This window comes from Carcharodon carcharias, chromosome 25 (genome assembly GCF_017639515.1).
Source record: "Carcharodon carcharias isolate sCarCar2 chromosome 25, sCarCar2.pri, whole genome shotgun sequence".
In the NCBI taxonomy this organism is placed as follows: Eukaryota; Metazoa; Chordata; class Chondrichthyes; order Lamniformes; family Lamnidae; genus Carcharodon; species Carcharodon carcharias.
The window spans coordinates 26247890-26268563 of record NC_054491.1 but is presented as its reverse complement, the minus strand read 5'-3'; the positions used below and the strand labels follow the sequence as shown (position 1 = coordinate 26268563).

Sequence of the window (20674 nt, the reverse complement as noted above, 5' to 3'; positions counted from 1 at the left end):
CTGCTCTCTGACCCTCACCCTAACCCTAACACTCACACTGCTCTCTGATCCTCACCCTAACCCTAACCATCACACTGCTCTCTGATACTCACCCTAACCCCAACCCTCATGTTACTCTCTGATCCTCACCCTAACCCTAACCCTCACACTGCTCCCTTACCGTCACCCTAACCCTCACACTGCTCTCTGACCCTCACCCTAACCCTAAGCCTCACACTGCACTCTGACTCTAACCCTCACCCTAACCCTCACACAGCTCTCTGATCCTCACCCTAACCCTAATCCTCACACTGCTCTCTGATCCTCACCCTAACCCCAACCCTCACACTGCTCTCTGATCCTCACCCTAACCCTCACACTGCTCTCTGATCCTCACCCTAACCCTAACCCTCACACTGCTCTCTGATCCTCACCCTAACCCTCACACTCACAGTGCTCTCTGACCCTCTCCCTAACCCTCACACTGCTCTCTGACCCTCACCCTAACCCTAACCCTCACACTGCTCCTTTACCCTCACCCTAACCCTCACGCGGCTCTCTGACCCTCACCCTAACCCCAACCCTCACACTGCTCACTTATCCTAACCCTAGCCCTCACACTGCTCTCTGACCCTCACCCTAACCCTAACCCTAACCCTCATACCGCTCCCTTACCCTCACCCTTACCCCCCACACTGCTCTCTGATCCTCACCCTAACCCCAACCCTCATGCTACTCTCTGATCCTCATCCTAACCCCAATCCTCATGCTACTCTTTGATCCTCACCCTAACCCTCACCCTCACACTGAACTCTGATCCTCACCCTAACCCCAACTCTCACACTGCTCTCTGACCCTTACCCTAACCCCAACCCTCACACTGCTCTCTGACCCTCACCCTCACAATGAACTCTGATCTTCACCCTAACCCCAACCCTCACACTGTTCTCTGATCTTCACCCTAAATCCAACCCTCACACTGCTCTCTGATCCTCACCCTAACCCTAACCCTCACACTGAACTCTGACCCTCACCCTAATCCTCACACTGAACTCTGATCTTCACACTAAACCCCACCCTCACACTGCTCTCTGACCCTCACCATAACCCTAACCCTTACACTGAACTCTGATCCTCACCCTAACCCTCACACTGCTCTCTGATCCTCACCCTAACCCCAACCCTTACGCTACTCTCCGAACCTCACCCTAACCCCAACCCTCACTCTGCTCTCTGATCCTCACCATAACCCCAAACCTCACACTGCTCTCTGACCCTCACCATAACCCCAACCCTCACATTGCTCTCAGACCCTCACACTAACCCCAACACTCACACTGCTCTCTGATCCTCACCCTAATTCTAACCCTCACACTGCTCTCTGACTCTCACCCTAATTCTAACTCTCACACTGCTCTCTGATCCTCACCCTAATTCTAACTCTCACACTGCTCTCTGATCCTCACCCTAACCCTCACACTGCTCTCTGATCCTCACCCTATCCCTTATCCTCACACTGCTCTCTGTCCCTCACCCTAACCCCAACCCTCACATTGCTCTCTGACCCTCACCATAACCATTACCCTCACACTGCTTTTTGATCCTCACCCTAACCCTCACACTGCTGTCTGATCCTCACCCTAACCCTAACCCTAACCCTCACACTGCTCCCTGACCTTACCCTCACACTGCTCTCTGATCCTCACCCTAACCCAAACCCTCACGCTGTTCTCTGATCCTCACCCTAACCCCAACCCTCACGCTGTTCTCTGATCCTCACCCTAACCCCAACCCTTACACTGCTCTCTGACCCTCACCCTAACCCTAACCCTCACACTGCTCTCTGATCCTCACCCTAACCCCAACCCTCACACTGCTCTCTGACCCTCACCCTAACCCTAACCCTCACACTCACACTGCTCTCTGACCCTCACCCTAACCCTAACACTCACACTGCTCTCTGATCCTCACCCTAACCCTAACCATCACACTGCTCTCTGATACTCACCCTAACCCCAACCCTCATGTTACTCTCTGATCCTCACCCTAACCCTAACCCTCACACTGCTCCCTTACCGTCACCCTAACCCTCACACTGCTCTCTGACCCTCACCCTAACCCTAAGCCTCACACTGCACTCTGACTCTAACCCTCACCCTAACCCTCACACAGCTCTCTGATCCTCACCCTAACCCTAACCCTCACACTGCTCTCTGATCCTCACCCTAACCCCAACCCTCACACTGCTCTCTGATCCTCACCCTAACCCTAACCCTCACACTGCTCTCTGATCCTCACCCTAACCCTAACCCTCACACTGCTCTCTGATCCTCACCCTAACCCTCACACTCACAGTGCTCTCTGACCCTCTCCCTAACCCTCACACTGCTCTCTGACCCTCACCCTAACCCTAAACCTCACACTGCTCCTTTACCCTCACCCTAACCCTCACGCGGCTCTCTGACCCTCACCCTAACCCCAACCCTCACACTGCTCACTTATCCTAACCCTAGCCCTCACACTGCTCTCTGACCCTCACCCTAACCCTAACCCTAACCCTCATACCGCTCCCTTACCCTCACCCTTACCCCCCACACTGCTCTCTGATCCTCACCCTAACCCCAACCCTCATGCTACTCTCTGATCCTCATCCTAACCCCAATCCTCATGCTACTCTTTGATCCTCACCCTAACCCTCACCCTCACACTGAACTCTGATCCTCACCCTAACCCCAACCCTCACACTGCTCTCTGACCCTTACCCTAACCCCAACCCTCACACTGCTCTCTGACCCTCACCCTCACAATGAACTCTGATATTCACCCTAACCCCAACCCTCACACTGCTCTCTGATCTTCACCCTAAATCCAACCCTCACACTGCTCTCTGACCCTCACCCTAACCCTAACCCTCACACTGCTCTCTGATCCTCACCATAACCCCAAACCTCACACTGCTCTCTGACCCTCACCATAACCCCAACCCTCACATTGCTCTCAGACACTCACACTAACCCCAACACTCACACTGCTCTCTGATCCTCACCCTAATTCTAACCCTCACACTGCTCTCTGACTCTCACCCTAATTCTAACTCTCACACTGCTCTCTGATCCTCACCCTAATTCTAACTCTCACACTGCTCTCTGATCCTCACCCTAACCCTCACACTGCTCTCTGATCCTCACCCTAACCCTAACCCTCACACTGCTCTCTGACCCTCACCTTAACCCTAACCCTCACACTGCTCCCTGATACTCACCCTAACTCTAACCCTCATACTGCTCTCTGATCCTCACCCTAAGCCTCACCCTCACACTGCTCTCTGACTCTCACCCGAACACTCACACTGCTCTCTGACCCTCACCCTTACCCTAACCCTCACCCTCACACTGCTCTCTGACCCTCACCTGAACACTCACACTGCTCTCTGACCCTCACCCTAACCCTAACCTTAACCCTCACACTGCTCCCTGATACTCACCCTAACTCTAACCCTCATACTGCTCTCTGATCCTCACCCTAAGCCTCACCCTCACACTGCTCTCTGATCCTCACCCTAACCCTAACCCTCACACTGCTCTCTGACCCTCACCCGAACACTCACACTGCTCTCTGACCCTCACCCTAACCCTAACCCTAACCCTCACACTGCTCCCTGACCCTCACCCTAACCCTCACACTGCTCTCTGATCCTCACCCTGACCCTCACCCTCACACTGCTCTCTGACCCTCACCCGAACACTCACACTGCTCTCTGACCCTCACCCTAACCCTCACACTGCTCTCTTATCCTAATCCTAACCCTAACCCTCACCCTCACACTGCTCTCTGATCCTCATGCTAACCCTAACCCTCACCCTCACACTGCTCCCTTACACTCACCCTAACCCTCGCACTGCTCTCTGACCCTCACCCTATCCCTTATCCTCACACTGCTCTCTGACCCTCACCCTAACCCTAACGCTAACCATCACACTGCTCTCTGACTCTCACCTTAACCCTAACCCTCACACTGCTCCCTGACCCTCACCCTATACCTAACCCTCACACTGCTCTCTGACCCTCAGGCTAACCCCAACCCTCACACTGCTCTCTGATCCTCACCCTAACCCCAACCCTCACACTGGTCTCTGACCCTCACCCTAATCCTCAAACTGCTCTCTGACCCTCACCCTAACCCTAACCCTCACACTGAACTCTGATCCTCACCTAACCCCAGCCCTCACACTGAACTCTGATCCTCACCCTAACCCCAACCCTCACACTGCTCTCTGTCCCTCACCCTAACCCCAACCCTCACACTGCTCTCTGACCCTCACCCTAACCCTCACACTGAACTCTGATCCTCACCTTAACCCTAACCCTCAAACTGTTCTCTGACTCTCACCCTAACCCTAACCCTCACACTGCTCTCTGACCCTCACCCTAACCCTAACCCTCACACTGCTCTCTGACCCTCCCCCTAACCCTAACCCTCACACTGCTCTCTGATCCTCACCCTAACCCTCACCCTCACACTGCTCTCTGAGCCTCACCCTAACCCTCACCCTCACACTGCTCTCTGATCCTCACCCTAACCCCCACACTGCTCTCTGATCCTCACCCTAACCCCCACACTGCTCTCTGATCCTCACCCTAACCCCCACACTGCTCTCTGAGCCTCACCCTAACCCTCACCCTCACACTGCTCTCTGATCCTCACCCTAACCCCCACACTGCTCTCTGATCCTCACCCTAACCCCCACACTGCTCTCTGATCCTCACCCTAACCCTCACACTGCTCTCTGATCCTCACCCTAACCCTCACCCTCACACTGCTCTCTGATCCTCACCCTAACCCTCACCCTCACACTGCTCTCTGATCCTCACCCTAACCCTCACACTGCTCTCTGATCCTCACCCTAACCCTCACCCTCACACTGCTCTCTGATCCTCACCCTAACCCTCACCCTCACACTGCTCTCTGACTCTCACCCTAACCCTAACCCTCACACTGCTCTCTGAGCCTCACCCTAACCCTCAGCCTCACACTGCTCTCTGAATTTCACCCTAACCCTAACCCTCACACTGCTCTCTGAGCCTCACCCTAACCCTAACCCTCACACTGCTCTCTGATCCTCACCCTAACCCCAACCCTCATGCTACTCTTTGATCCTCACCCTAATCCTAACCTTCACACTGCTCTCTGACCCTCACCCTAACCCTCACCCTCACACTGCTCTCTGACCCTCACCCTAACCCCAACCCTCACACTGCTCTCTGACCCTCACCCTAACCCTCACACTGAACTCTGATCCTCACCTTAACCCTAACTCTCACTCTGCTCTCTGATTTTCTCCCTAACCCCAACCCTCACACTGATCTCTGACCGTCACCCTAACCCTCACACTGCTGTCTGACCCTCACCCTAACCCCAACCCTCACACTGCTCTCTGACCCTCGCCCTAACCCTAACCCTCACACTGCTCCCTGATACTCACCCTAACTCTAACCCTCACACTGCTCTCTGACCCTCGCCCTAACCCTAACCCTCACACTGCTCTCTGATCCTCACCCTAACTCTAACCCTGATACTGCTCTCTGATCCTCACCCTAACCCTCACCCTCACACTGCTCTCAGATCCTCACCCGAACACTCACACTGCTCTCTGACCCTCACCCTAACCCTAACCCTAACCCTCACACTGCTCCCTGACCTTACCCTCACACTGCTCTCTGATCCTCACCCTAACCCAAACCCTCACGCTGTTCTCTGATCCTCACCCTAACCCCAACCCTCACGCTGTTCTCTGATCCTCACCCTAACCCCAACCCTCACACTGCTCTCTGACCCTCACCCTAACCCTAACCCTCACACTGCTCTCTGATCCTCACCCTAACCCCAACCCTCACACTGCTCTCTGACCCTCACCCTAACCCTAACCCTCACACTCACACGGCTCTCTGACCCTCACCCTAACCCTAACACTCACACTGCTCTCTGATCCTCACCCTAACCCTAACCATCACACTGCTCTCTGATACTCACCCTAACCCCAACCCTCATGTTACTCTCTGATCCTCACCCTAACCCTAACCCTCACACTGCTCCCTTACTGTCACCCTAACCCTCACACTGCTCTCTGACCCTCACCCTAACCCTAAGCCTCACACTGCACTCTGACTCTAACCCTCACCCTAACCCTCACACAGCTCTCTGATCCTCACCCTAACCCTAACCCTCACACTGCTCTCTGATCCTCACCCTAACCCCAACCCTCACACTGCTCTCTGATCCTCACCCTAACCCTAACCCTCACACTGCTCTCTGATCCTCACCCTAACCCTAACCCTCACACTGCTCTCTGATCCTCACCCTAACCCTCACACTCACAGTGCTCTCTGACCCTCTCCCTAACCCTCACACTGCTCTCTGACCCTCACCCTAACCCTAACCCTCACACTGCTCCTTTACCCTCACCCTAACCCTCACGCGGCTCTCTGACCCTCACCCTAACCCCAACCCTCACACTGCTCACTTATCCTAACCCTAGCCCTCACACTGCTCTCTGACCCTCACCCTAACCCTAACCCTAACCCTCATACCGCTCCCTTACCCTCACCCTTACCCCCCACACTGCTCTCTGATCCTCACCCTAACCCCAACCCTCATGCTACTCTCTGATCCTCATCCTAACCCCAATCCTCATGCTACTCTTTGATCCTCACCCTAACCCTCACCCTCACACTGAACTCTGATCCTCACCCTAACCCCAACCCTCACACTGCTCTCTGACCCTCACCCTAACCCTAACCCTCACACTGCTCTCTGATCCTCACCCTAACCCCAACCCTCATGCTACTCTTTGATCCTCACCCTAATCCTAACCTTCACACTGCTCTCTGACCCTCACCCTAACCCTCACCCTCACACTGCTCTCTGACCCTCACCCTAACCCCAACCCTCACACTGCTCTCTGACCCTCACCCTAACCCTCACACTGAACTCTGATCCTCACCTTAACCCTAACTCTCACTCTGCTCTCTGATTTTCTCCCTAACCCCAACCCTCACACTGATCTCTGACCGTCACCCTAACCCTCACACTGCTGTCTGACCCTCACCCTAACCCCAACCCTCACACTGCTCTCTGACCCTCGCCCTAACCCTAACCCTCACACTGCTCCCTGATACTCACCCTAACTCTAACCCTCACACTGCTCTCTGACCCTCGCCCTAACCCTAACCCTCACACTGCTCTCTGATCCTCACCCTAACTCTAACCCTGATACTGCTCTCTGATCCTCACCCTAACCCTCACCCTCACACTGCTCTCAGATCCTCACCCGAACACTCACACTGCTCTCTGACCCTCACCCTAACCCTAACCCTAACCCTCACACTGCTCCCTGACCTTACCCTCACACTGCTCTCTGATCCTCACCCTAACCCAAACCCTCACGCTGTTCTCTGATCCTCACCCTAACCCCAACCCTCACGCTGTTCTCTGATCCTCACCCTAACCCCAACCCTCACACTGCTCTCTGACCCTCACCCTAACCCTAACCCTCACACTGCTCTCTGATCCTCACCCTAACCCCAACCCTCACACTGCTCTCTGACCCTCACCCTAACCCTAACCCTCACACTCACACTGCTCTCTGACCCTCACCCTAACCCTAACACTCACACTGCTCTCTGATCCTCACCCTAACCCTAACCATCACACTGCTCTCTGATACTCACCCTAACCCCAACCCTCATGTTACTCTCTGATCCTCACCCTAACCCTAACCCTCACACTGCTCCCTTACTGTCACCCTAACCCTCACACTGCTCTCTGACCCTCACCCTAACCCTAAGCCTCACACTGCACTCTGACTCTAACCCTCACCCTAACCCTCACACAGCTCTCTGATCCTCACCCTAACCCTAACCCTCACACTGCTCTCTGATCCTCACCCTAACCCCAACCCTCACACTGCTCTCTGATCCTCACCCTAACCCTAACCCTCACACTGCTCTCTGATCCTCACCCTAACCCTAACCCTCACACTGCTCTCTGATCCTCACCCTAACCCTCACACTCACAGTGCTCTCTGACCCTCTCCCTAACCCTCACACTGCTCTCTGACCCTCACCCTAACCCTAACCCTCACACTGCTCCTTTACCCTCACCCTAACCCTCACGCGACTCTCTGACCCTCACCCTAACCCCAACCCTCACACTGCTCACTTATCCTAACCCTAGCCCTCACACTGCTCTCTGACCCTCACCCTAACCCTAACCCTAACCCTCATACCGCTCCCTTACCCTCACCCTTACCCCCCACACTGCTCTCTGATCCTCACCCTAACCCCAACCCTCATGCTACTCTCTGATCCTCATCCTAACCCCAATCCTCATGCTACTCTTTGATCCTCACCCTAACCCTCACCCTCACACTGAACTCTGATCCTCACCCTAACCCCAACCCTCACACTGCTCTCTGACCCTTACCCTAACCCCAACCCTCACACTGCTCTCTGACCCTCACCCTCACACTGCTCTCTGATCTTCACCCTAAATCCAACCCTCACACTGCTCTCTGACCCTCACCCTAACCCTAACCCTCACACTGCTCTCTGATCCTCACCCTAAACCTCACACTGCTCTCTGATCCTCACCCTAACCCTCACACTGAACTCTGACCCTCACCCTAATCCTCACACTGAACTCTGATCTTCACCCTAAACCCCAACCCTTACGCTACTCTCCGAACCTCACCCTAACCCCAACCCTCACTCTGCTCTCTGATCCTCACCATAACCCCAAACCTCACACTGCTCTCTGACCCTCACCATAACCCCAACCCTCACATTGCTCTCAGACCCTCACACTAACCCCAACACTCACACTGCTCTCTGATCCTCACCCTAATTCTAACCCTCACACTGCTCTCTGACTCTCACCCTAATTCTAACTCTCATACTGCTCTCTGATCCTCACCCTAATTCTAACTCTCACACTGCTCTCTGATCCTCACCCTAACCCTCACACTGCTCTCTGATCCTCACCCTATCCCTTATCCTCACACTGCTCTCTGTCCCTCACCCTAACCCCAACCCTCACATTGCTCTCTGACCCTCACCATAACCATTACCCTCACACTAAGCCTCACCCTCACACTGCTCTCTGATCCTCACCCTAACCCTAACCCTCACACTGCTCTCTGACCCTCACCCGAACACTCACACTGCTCTCTGACCCTCACCCTAACCCTAACCCTCACCCTCACACTGCTCTCTGACCCTCACCTGAACACTCACACTGCTCTCTGACCCTCACCCTAACCCTAACCCTAACCCTCACACTGCTCCCTGATACTCACCCTAACTCTAACCCTCATACTGCTCTCTGATCCTCACCCTAAGCCTCACCCTCACACTGCTCTCTGATCCTCACCCTAACCCTAACCCTCACACTGCTCTCTGACCCTCACCCAAACACTCACACTGCTCTCTGACCCTCACCCTAACCCTAACCCTCACCCTCACACTGCTCTCTGACCCTCACCTGAACACTCACACTGCTCTCTGACCCTCACCCTAACCCTAACCCTAACCCTCACACTGCTCCCTGACCCTCACCGTAACCCTCACACTGCTCTCTGATCCTCACCCTAACCCTCACCCTCACACTGCTCTCTGACCCTCACCCGAACACTCACACTGCTCTCTGACCCTCACCCTAACCCTCACACTGCTCTCTTATCCTAATCCTAACCCTAACCCTCACCCTCACACTGCTCTCTGACCCTCCCCTAACCCTAAACCTCAAACTGCTCCCTGATCCTAACCCAATTATTGTTTAAATTAAAGATTATTCATGAAATTGATTCCTTTCCTCTTCTGACATTTATATTTTTCAGCCAATCAAAAGTGGACAGCGAGACCTTTATGACAAATTGCATCGATAGTTCTGAGTGAGAAGAAAACCAAGAAAAGGAATCTCCAACCCTGTCTACCACCCGATAAGCAATATAATCCCAACCCCCCTTCATAAATATTATTGCACCCCCCCCTCATAAATATAATCCCACCCCCTTCTCAAATATAACCCCACCCCCCCTTCATAAATATAACTCCTGAATTCCTCCTTCCATCCTGAAGCGGCTGGATATTTGCTTACATTTGCTCTGTTCCCTCCAGTGACTCACTGGGGAAAGCCAACCTTTCACTCATGACTGGCAGTAATCCATTCAACTATGGGTGCTTCACTGCTACCGGTACATGCCCAAAGTTGGTGGCAGAGGTCACTGGACGATGATCAGAAACCCTCATGACTCTGAGCCCATCTATCAAATCTCCCCGTTAGCCTTCTCTGAGAACAGTCCCAGCTTCTCCAATCTCTGCACACTAACTGAAGTCCCTCATGCCTGGAACCATTCTGGTAAATCTCCTGCACTCGCTCGCTCGCTCTCCAAGCTCCTAAAAAGCGATGCCCAGGGCTGGATACAATATTCCAGCTGGGGTCTAACCAGTGACCATAATGGTTTCAGATACTTTTACTTTTGTACTTTCAATCTGTGTTTAGAAAGCCAAGTGTCAAATTGCTTGTTTTGGTAGCCTATCCTGGAGAAGGAATATTGAGATTCAGCCCGACAGTGATTGGGGTTCCTTCCCCAGAGTTGTTCAGGGTTTGCTCACTACCCCAGGCCCTGTTACACTGGAGGATTCAGCTGAAAGCTTTAGTCTGCAGTCACAATCTCTCCTGTTTCATAGAATGCTTCATTAGACAATGTGTCCAAGCCTGTTATCCCTGAATAAATGTGTTTCTCCGTTTCTCAGTCTCATGGTCTGTTTGACTGTGTTTTTCGTTTTTCTGTCTATGAGTGAACAAGTTACAAGGGCCTGCCAGCCTCCTCCTCGATTGACAATGTTTATAACTTCATTAAAGGTTGTGAACAAATCTACCAAATTGTTATTATTGTTGATGGAAGTGAAAAGGTGTTTATGTGTCAAACGATTCTGAACAAGAGGAAGTCCGGTCACCTCCTCTTCACCACTACGAACACCAATCAACAAGTCCCCATTTTTAATCTCTTTGGAATCATCATTGACCAGAAGCTTAACAGAACTGACCATTTCAATTCCATGGCTAAGGATCAGGTCAGAGATTGACGACAAGTGGCTCACTTACAGACCCCTCAAGACCTCCCCACCATCTACAAGAGTCAAGCCCAGAGTGTGAGGGAACACTTGGCACTCACCAGAGGGGGCACCGAAAAGCTCACTATCATCCAGGTCAAATCAGTCAGTTTGATCAGTGCCCCAATCATAGTGCTCGATAAATATTCCCTTCACAGTAGCAGCAGTGTGTACCATTTAGAAGATGCACTGCACCAACTCACTAAATCTCCTACAACAGCACCTTCCAAACCCATGACCACTACCAGCTAGAAGGACAAGGGCAGCAAATAGATGGGAACACCACCACCTGGAAGTTCCCCTCCAAGTCACTCACCATCCTGACTTGGAAATATATCACTGCCACTGGGTCAAAATCCTGGAACTCCCTCCCTAACAGCACTGTGGGTGTACCTACACCACATGGACTGCAGCAATTCAAGAAGATGGCTCACCACCACCTTCTCAAGGGCAGTTAGGTATGGGCAATAAATGTTGGCAAGTAGCTAGCAGAGACCAAGCAATGTTTATATTACTAGTAAAATTGGTACAATGAAAGGGATTTTGTTAGAAGACGTGGAGTTCAAAGAGGCTGGTGATACATGAGAATTTACATTCATTGAGATATGCTGGATATAACCGACAGCAATTTTGTGTATGTAGAGCAGAGGCAATGTAAGATCAAAGCAGCTGTAAGCCTACAACAGGAACCAAAGTGAAAGGAACCTCATTTTGAATTTGTAAGGTGAAAATGCTTTGCCTGGTGTTTGGTTAAGTCTATGGGTTGTTGTTGCCTTAATGGAGATTAGTTTGGGAATTTGTTAAAAGTTACGATAGTAGTAATTTGTAGCCATGTGTATATGTTTAGTTTTAGTTGATGGGCAATATGGTCGGCGTAGCCTTGGAGGGCCGAAGGGCTTGTTCCTGTGCTGTACTTTTCTTTGTTCTTTCTTTGTTCTTTAACTTGTGCAAATTAATAAATGCCTCATGTATTTTGATATAAAACTTCTCGAGAACTGGTGGCCTGAGTCCTGAATTTAGAGCTGCATCTCAAACATACAAAAATAAAAATATAGGTTGACAGTTGTTTTAAGTTTCCCTCTGGGATTTTTAAATAACTCAGCTTTACCAACTGCTGAGTCATAACAGCCCCCTCTACACTATCCCCATCAAACACTCCCAGGACAGGTGCGGCACAGACTTAGAGACTGATTTATCAAATTGACTTCCTTGTTTTGTAAATTAGGAACCCAGCTAACAATGGGTTAATGGTTTCCATTGCTATTGATGCTGTTCTGTTGATTTGAGGTGTGTGGGCTGCAGGCTGTTTGCATTTGCAGGGTGCAGGCTGCACTGTGGTTTGATGTGCGATACTTTCTGCAGAACTGCCTGTTCTCTCAGTTTTGCGGGTTGCTCATACAAGGTTATCAGCCACATCGCTCCCTTCTCACAGCTGGTAGTGGTTTCACCTGAAAGGCTGCTGCTGCTTTGCTGAAATTCATTATCTGTACTGCAGGGAGGCAGGGCCTGCATCAGTGAGGCCTAAGGGCCCGAGTCAGTGAAGCCCAATGTTCAGGCAGTGAGGCTCAGGGCCAGTGAGCCCTTAGGTGGTGGTGCTACTGAGCCACTCTTGGTGATGGACATTGAAGTCCCCCACCAGAGTACATTCTGTGCCCTTGCCACCCTCAGTGCTTCCTCCAAGTGGTGTTCAACATGGAGGGGCACTGATTCATCAGCTGAGGGAGAGTGGTATGTAGTGATCAACACACCACCATCCCCTCCCCCACCCAACCTTCCTTCCCCCCACCACCCCCGACGGTGGGATTTGAACCCAGATCCCCAGATCATTATAATAAAAGCCAAATACTGCAGATGCTGGTAATCTGAATCAGAAACAAAAAGTGCTGGAAAAACTCAGCAGGTCTGACAGCATCTGTGGAGAGAAAGACAGAGTTAACGTTTCAAGTCTGTATGAATCTTCTTCATTTGTCCCACCCCCTTAAACAGTATATATTTCACCACATTTCTACTTCTCTTCAGTTCTGAAGAAGAGTCATACGGACTCGAAATGTTAACTCTGACTTTCTCTCCACAGATGCTGTCAGACCTGCTGAGCTTTTCCAGTCAGACCTGCTGAGTTTTTCCAGTCAGACCTGCTGAGTTTTTCCAGTCAGACCTGCTGAGTTTTTCCAGTCAGACCTGCTGAGTTTTTCCAGGATTTTTTATTTTTGTCCCCAGATCATTAGCCTTGGCCATCTAAATCACTAGTCTAGTGACATTACCACTCTGCCACCGTCTCCCCCAATCGCTTACATTCTCTCTTTGTCTCTTAGTGGCAAATTGCAGAGTGAAGCAAGGTTCATGATATTCAAGGTGGTGACAAAGTGGTTATGTCACTGGATGAATAGTGCAGAGGCCTAGTCTAATGATCCAGACATGTGAGTTTAAATCACACCATAGCAGCTGGGGAATGTAAATTCAGTTAATTAAATAAATCTGGAATAAAAAGCTTCAGTAACGATGATCATGTAGCTAATAGATTGTTACAAAAACCCATCTAGTGCGCTAATGTCCTTTAGGGAAGGAAATCTACCGCCCTTACCTGGTCTGACTTACACGTGACTCCAGAATCCCAGCAACGTGGGTGACTCTGAAATGGCCGAGGAAGCCACTTGGTTGTATTCAAGAAGGCAGCTCATCACTACCTCCTTAAGGGCAATTAGGGATGGGTGATAAATTCTGGCCTAGCCGGTGACACCAAATCCCATGAAGCAATAAAACAAAACTCAGAGATTTGATCACGTCACTCACATCATATCCCCCACCACCATACGATCCCCCACACCATCTCCCCCCCACCACCATATGCTTCCCCACACCATCTCCCCCCAAACACCAACTCCCATCCCCCACACCATCTCCCTCCTAACACCATTCCCCATTCCCCACACCATCTCCCCCCAAACACCAACTTCCATCCCCCACACCATCTCCCTCCTAACACCATTCCCCATTCCCCACACCATCTTCCTTCTGCCACATCAAACCCCCCCACAAAAACCCCCTCCATGCAGCATTCCCCCATCCTCCACACCATCTGTCCCCCTCTCCCCCACACCATCCCCCCCAACACCATCCCGCCCTCCCCCACACCAAACACCCCCACACCGACCTCCTCTCCCTGAACACACTCCTCCTCCCCCACACCAGGCCCCCTCCCCATACCATCCCCCCTCCCCCACACCAAATCCACCACACTAACCATCTCTCCCCCACACCATCCCCCAACACCACCCCCTCCCCCTCCCCATACCATGCTGCCTACTCCTCCCCCACACCATTCCCCCACCCCTCCCCCACACCATCCCCTTCAGGCCCATCAAGTCTGCTCAGCCATTCAATACGGCTTTAACTCCATTTTCCTGCTCGCTCCCCATATTCCTTGATTCCCTGCGGGACCAAATATCTGTTTATCCCAACTTTGAATGTAGTCAATGATAGAGCACCTACAACCCTCTGGGGTAGAGAATTCCAAAGATTTGCAACCCTTTGAGTGAAGAAATTTCTCCTCATCTCAGTCCTAAATGATCAGCCCCTTATCCCGAGATTGTGACCTCGTGTTTTAGATTCTCCGACCAGAGGAAACAATTTCAGTGTTCACCCTATCAAACCCCTTCAGAATTTTGTAGGTTTCAGTGAGATCACCTCTTATTCTTCTAAATTCCAGAGAATATAGGCCCAATTTACACAGCCTCTCATCATAGGACAACCCCCTCATCCCAGGGACCAATCTAGTGAACCTTCCCTGTACCGTCTCCAATGCAAGTATATCCTTTCTTAAATATGGAGACCGAAACTGCACACAACATTCCAGATGTGGTCTCACCAAAACCCTGTACAGCTGTAGCAAGACTTCTTTATTCTTGTACTCTAGTCCCCTTGCAATCCCCTATTATTATGACTGAAGTGAATAAGTCCACACTTCCCCACATTACACATCATTCTGCCAGCTGTGATACTGCTGTCACACACTGATCTATGGGTCCTGTTTCACCTTGAGCTTTAGTGTTAAATACATAGCATTCATGCTTAACATTCACTCAGGGCTCAAAGTATTCATTCAAGGCTTTCAAAATCTCTGCTGCCTGTTTTCATTATTCATCGGTCAAATTTAGGGTGGTATACAGTTTGTAGCAGTGCCGCCCCCCAACAGTGTCAGGAGTATGGCTACTCTTATCAGTTCCTGCTAGAATGACCGGTCCCCAGGTGAGGACCCCTAATTTGTTATGGTCCCAGATGAGACACCCCAAACTGTTAAGTTCCCAAATGGGACCCCAGTTTTGTTATGCTCCCAGGTGAGGAGGGATGAACTGGCTCCCCTTCTTTATTCAACCCTCTCGGTTGGTCGCAACAAGGTTAATTTAAACGGGATCCCTTTCCCCATGGATACTTTTTCCCAGTCCAAATGTATTTATGTTTTAGAAGGAGCCAATTTACCCACAATTTCTTGAGTTCTGAAAGAGTAAGTTTATTAGTTACTAAAACGTGAGAAAAAATAAGTAAAAACACAAAGCGCATACACAAAGATCAGAAATGAGAAGTTGAATCCAAAAGTATAAGTTAAAAAAGATACAAGAATCAGCCTTTGGCTTGTCCGTGAGGAGCAGATGGTGAAACATTGCAGCCGTTAAGTTAGGTGATTCCAATAGAGCTGATTTTGGCAGTTAAGCAGTTGGTTTGGAGACACTTGGTTCTGCAGATTAGCTGAAGTCCTATTCCCTTTTTGACTGTGGCTTTTCCAACTTGCCCCCAGCAAGAGAGAGAGAGAGAAAGAGATAGAGATGTTTACCTGCAAGATGCAGGGATGCCTAATTGATGTTCTTCTGCTGTGATCCTCACAGCCCACCAGAACAATAACACACAGATCAAGTTTGCAGCCAGCTTTTAACCCCTTTTCTTGTGTATTCCTGGAAGGGAAAAACAAATGTCTTTCACCCAGAATCTGTTTTCTTTCAACTCAGACTATTTCCATATTCTGAGGTTTAACTCAACAGGCAATGGTTTCTGCTGAGATATGGTAATCAGTCTCCATTGTCTCTGCAAACACAGGCAATCAAAGTTCAGCATTTTGCATTGCATCTCTTCCTTTCAAGTGTCCCTGTCTGAAGTATGCCTTGATGCCTTTTTGGGTGCGACATTCCATGTTAGCACTCTGGACTAGTCAGTCAAGTATAATCCACACAGTAATTTCCCAGCAAGTGGTTACTTTACATTCTCAGCCAGCTTTTGCTTGGATGTGTTTTGAAAAAACACGTGTCTTCCTTTAAAAAGTTCAAAATATCCATAAGTAATTCGGGGCTGAGATCAGTCGTCATGAAACTTCCCACACATGACGAATGAAATGAGATTCATTCTCATTTCATTATAGAGGGTAAAAGAAAAAAATATAAAACAACAAACATGCACACATTCATTCTCCAAGCCTCGGTCAATATTATCTCTTCAGTTCTAAGCAGGTTTCTTTAAGTTCTGGACAGGGTGTCCACAATCACATTTGATTTCCCAGGAATGTGGGTGATTTTTAGGTGTGCGGCTAGAGAAACAAACTCCAATGGAATAACCTGGCATCCTGTGTCATAAATATTTCCACAAAAGTTAACAGATTGTGGTCAGTATAGACTGTGGTCTCTCTGTATCCTTTTTAGACAAAGGTCTAAAAGTGTTTGAGAGCCAGTAATAAACCAAGGGTTTCCTTTATTTCAAGATGCGTGCCTTGAATTCAGTAGTAATAAGCCCACCGAGTCTTAGAGATATTTTACAAAACTAAATTAAACATTTATTAACAAAAGAAAAGATTTCAAGCACAGACATAGGTCTACAAATTACTACTATAATAACTGCCAAAACCCCTAATTAATCTGGCTTCCAGTTACACCCCTGTTAAGGCACCAGTAAAAACACATAGATTTAAACAAAGTCAGGCAAAGCTACAAATACCTTGAACTGTCAAATTCAAGGTGAATGTTCTTAGCTTCGGTTCCTGTAGACAGCAACTTGATGCATAGAGGCTGGAGGCTTTACACACTTGTGTTAGATCTTAGAATTCCTTCTCCTCTTACACAGCCTCATCTCCTTTATACATGTTTCTCCCTTTTTAATGCAAATTCCATTTTTCCGATATGTCTTTGGAACTTTACCTTTCTCAATATAAATCTTTCCATAATACTAATTTTATCAATAACCTTTGAGAAAAATAAACACACTGTTTGGCTTGGCTTCTTCTGGTTAAGTGTAGCATCTTACCATCTCATTTGAAATTCAAACTAACCTAACTTATCTAAAAAGAATGTTCCTTACACCTCACATTCTAAAACTTCAGCCATGTTTACGTATTTAGCATTTCAAACCTAGTGTCCTTTTTGATAACTCAAAAGCTCCAGGCCAGCTGTCTTCAATTCAAGTAAATCCCACGCACATACAGAAGCTAGTCCAAACCCCACTATTAACATACCTTTACAATAAATCATAATAATATTATGAAAATTATTATATTTTCATGACATTGACCTCTAGGTCAGCTGACTGTACTTTCTGGCAGAGAGCTTGCAGTTACTCTACATGAGTTTCCCCAGGTGTTGCTGTACACTAGGAGGTCATCCAGGTGCACGATGCAATTGGACATGCCTACCTCTACCTGGTTCATCAGCCTTTGAAAGGTGACTGGGGCATTTTGGAGTCCAAATGGTAATAACTTGACACTGGTGTAACCCATCGGGTGTTATGAAAGTGGAGATTTCCTTTGCTTGGGCTGCCAAAGGAACATGCCGGTATCTTCGTGATATAGGCTGCTTTACCTACCCTGTCTTCCAGCCGGGGTGTAGAGTAGGAGTCAGCTCGGGTCACTGCATTAACTTTTCAGCAGTTGATGCAGAACCTTGAGGAGCCATCCGGCTTGGGCACCAGCACAACTGGGGAGCTCCAGTTACTGTTGCTCAGCTCCGTTAGTTAGTGCTCCAACATGTAGCTAACCTCCTCCCAGACCTGGGCCAGCTTCTCTGGGCTGAGACAGTATGGATGTTGCTTTATGGGAGGGGCCTCTCCCACATCCACATCATGCTGGGCTAATATAGTGCAGCCTGACTCGTCTCTGCAAAAGCCCTTAAATGTAGTGAGCAGCTTTGTCGGGTTGTCTCGCTGTTCTGCATCTAGGTGGGAGAACAAGGAGTCTAAGTTGTCTAGTATTTCTGTATTGGTTAGCTGGGTAGGAGGGGGTTCAGTGTGGACCTCACCCACATCTCCCTCCAATTCATCCCCACTGCTACCCTCCTGCTCCAGATCGGTGGTAATGGGACAGACTGCTACTTGTCTCCTTCTTGGCTGTGATATGGCTTTATCATGTTGACATGACACAGCCTTTGCCTTTTCCCCCTGACCTGGGGTCTCAATTGGATAGTTCACTTCCCCAAGTTGCTTTGCTACTCTATCGGGGCCTCTGAACTGGGCCTGTAAGGGTTCATCTGCTATTGGTAGGAGCACTAAAACGTAGTCTCCTGGCTGAAAGGTTCTGGTCTTGGCACGTCTGTTGGCCTGTTTTTTCACAGGTGCCTTGGAGATTTTCAAGTGCTCTTGGGCCACCTCGTAGGCCCTGATGAGCCACTCCCAGAACATGGCTACGTGATCCAACATGGAGAAGTCAACCTTCTCACCTAAAAACCTCTCCTTAATTACTTACAGAGGCCCTCGCTCTCGGTGCTCATAAACTAATTCAAATGGAGTAAACTCGGTGGACTCCCTGGTAGTGAACACTAGGAAGCCTAGTCCTTTATCCCAGCCATGGGGGTACTTGTGCAGTATGCCCTGATCATTCTGTTTAGGGTTTGGTAGTGCCATTCTAGTGCACCCCGTGGCTGTCAGTGTTATCCTGAAGACTTCAGTTAAGTCACACCCACGTTACCTGTGACTTCATGGAGTATTTTGGACATGATGGTAAGGATATACTGGTGGCCCCTTTTTGTTTGTGGGGAGAGGACCCATACTGTCCTTTAACACCTTGCTAAATAATTCCCCAAAATTCGTAAAGGGAATCCTAGGTGACAGTTTTATTGCAGGTTGGGGTTTTCTCACAACAAGACCACAAAAATCCTTACTACACCCCCGTGGAGAGGCAGCCAGTGGAGGTGCTGCCCGATGCGGGCTTGGGATTTGCATTGAGGAACAAGTCCAAATATCGGAACATCGTGAGCTAGCTGTAATATTTCACTACAGTAACTCGGCAGCACAACTACCTGATGGATGACTGTCCACTCCTGTTTGCAGGTCTGTGAGGGAGTCTCCATTTCTACATCAGCACCTCATCGTTAATAAACCTCGATAGAGCAGCCCTGCCAATACTGAGGGAGTGCTGCACTGTCAGAGGGTCAGTACTGAGGGTGTGCTGCACTGTCAGAGGGTCAGTACTGAGGGAGTGCTGCACTGTCGGAAGGTCAGTACTGAGGGAGTGCTGCACTGTCAGATGGTCAGTACTGAGGGAGTGCTGCACCGTCAGAGGGTCAGTACTGAGGGAGTGCTGCACTGTCAGAGGGTCAGTACTGAGGGAGTGCTGCACCGTCAGAGGTCAGTACTGAGGGAGTGCTGCACCGTCAGAGGGTCAGTACTGAGGGAGCGCTGCACTGTCAGAGGGTCAGTACTGAGGGATTGCTGCACCGTCAGAGGGTCAGTACTGAGAGAGTGCTGCACTGTCAAAGGGTCAGTACTGAGGGAACGTTGCACTGTCAGAGGGTCAGCGCTGAGGGAGTGCTACACTGTCAGAGGGTCAGTACTGAGGGAGTGCTGCACCGTCAGAGTGTCAGTACTGAGGGAGTGCTGCACCGTCAGAGGGTCAGTACTGAGGGAGTGCTGCACCGTCAGAGTGTCAGTACTGAGGGAGTGCTGCACCATCAGAGTGTCAGTACTGAGAGAGTGCTGCAATGGCTGAGGATCAATACTGAGGAAGTGCAGAACTGTCAGAGTCAATGCTGAGTGAGTACTGCACTGTTGTAGGTTCAGAACTTAGGGAGCGCTGCATCATCAAAGCTTCGCTGGTGAGGGAGCATTGTACTTCTGGAGGATCAGTGCTGAGGGAGTGGAACACTGTTGGAGGGGCAGCACTGAGTGAGTGCTGCACAGTCGAAGGGTCAGTACTGAGGGAGTGAGTTTCTGCACTGCCTGATATATTGTCTTTTGGATAAGACATTAAACATCTCAGGTGGACATAAAGAATCCATGGCATGATTTTGAAGAAGGGCAGGGCAGTTATTTCAATTGTTGTTGCGTCAATATTTATACCAACCTGCATCAGAGAAAACAAATGATCGGATCGTTTTCACATTGCTGTTAGTTGGATCTTGCTCTGCACAATTTGGCTGTTGTTTTTCTTACATCACCAATGGGGGATGGGCAATAAACGGTGACCCAGCCAGCAACACCCATATCCCATCAATGAATAAAAAAATAGTGACTGGTCTTTGAAAGGATTTATTGCCTGTGAAACGCTTTGAGATGTCCT

The 20674-nt window shown here is 49.8% G+C and overlaps 1 protein-coding gene across 1 annotated transcript in view; it reads left to right on the top strand.

The window, feature by feature from the left end:
• Window positions 1–10916, top strand: part of LOC121269653 (T-cell surface glycoprotein CD3 epsilon chain-like) — a 31642-nt gene extending 20726 nt beyond the window's left edge. Inside the window, exon 6 of the mRNA XM_041174425.1 lies at window positions 9873–10916. Coding sequence (XP_041030359.1) covers window positions 9873–9920 — 48 coding nt within the window. The 3' untranslated portion in view covers window positions 9921–10916. The remainder of the gene's footprint in view (window positions 1–9872) is intronic.
• Window positions 10917–20674: the final 9758 nt, after the last annotated feature.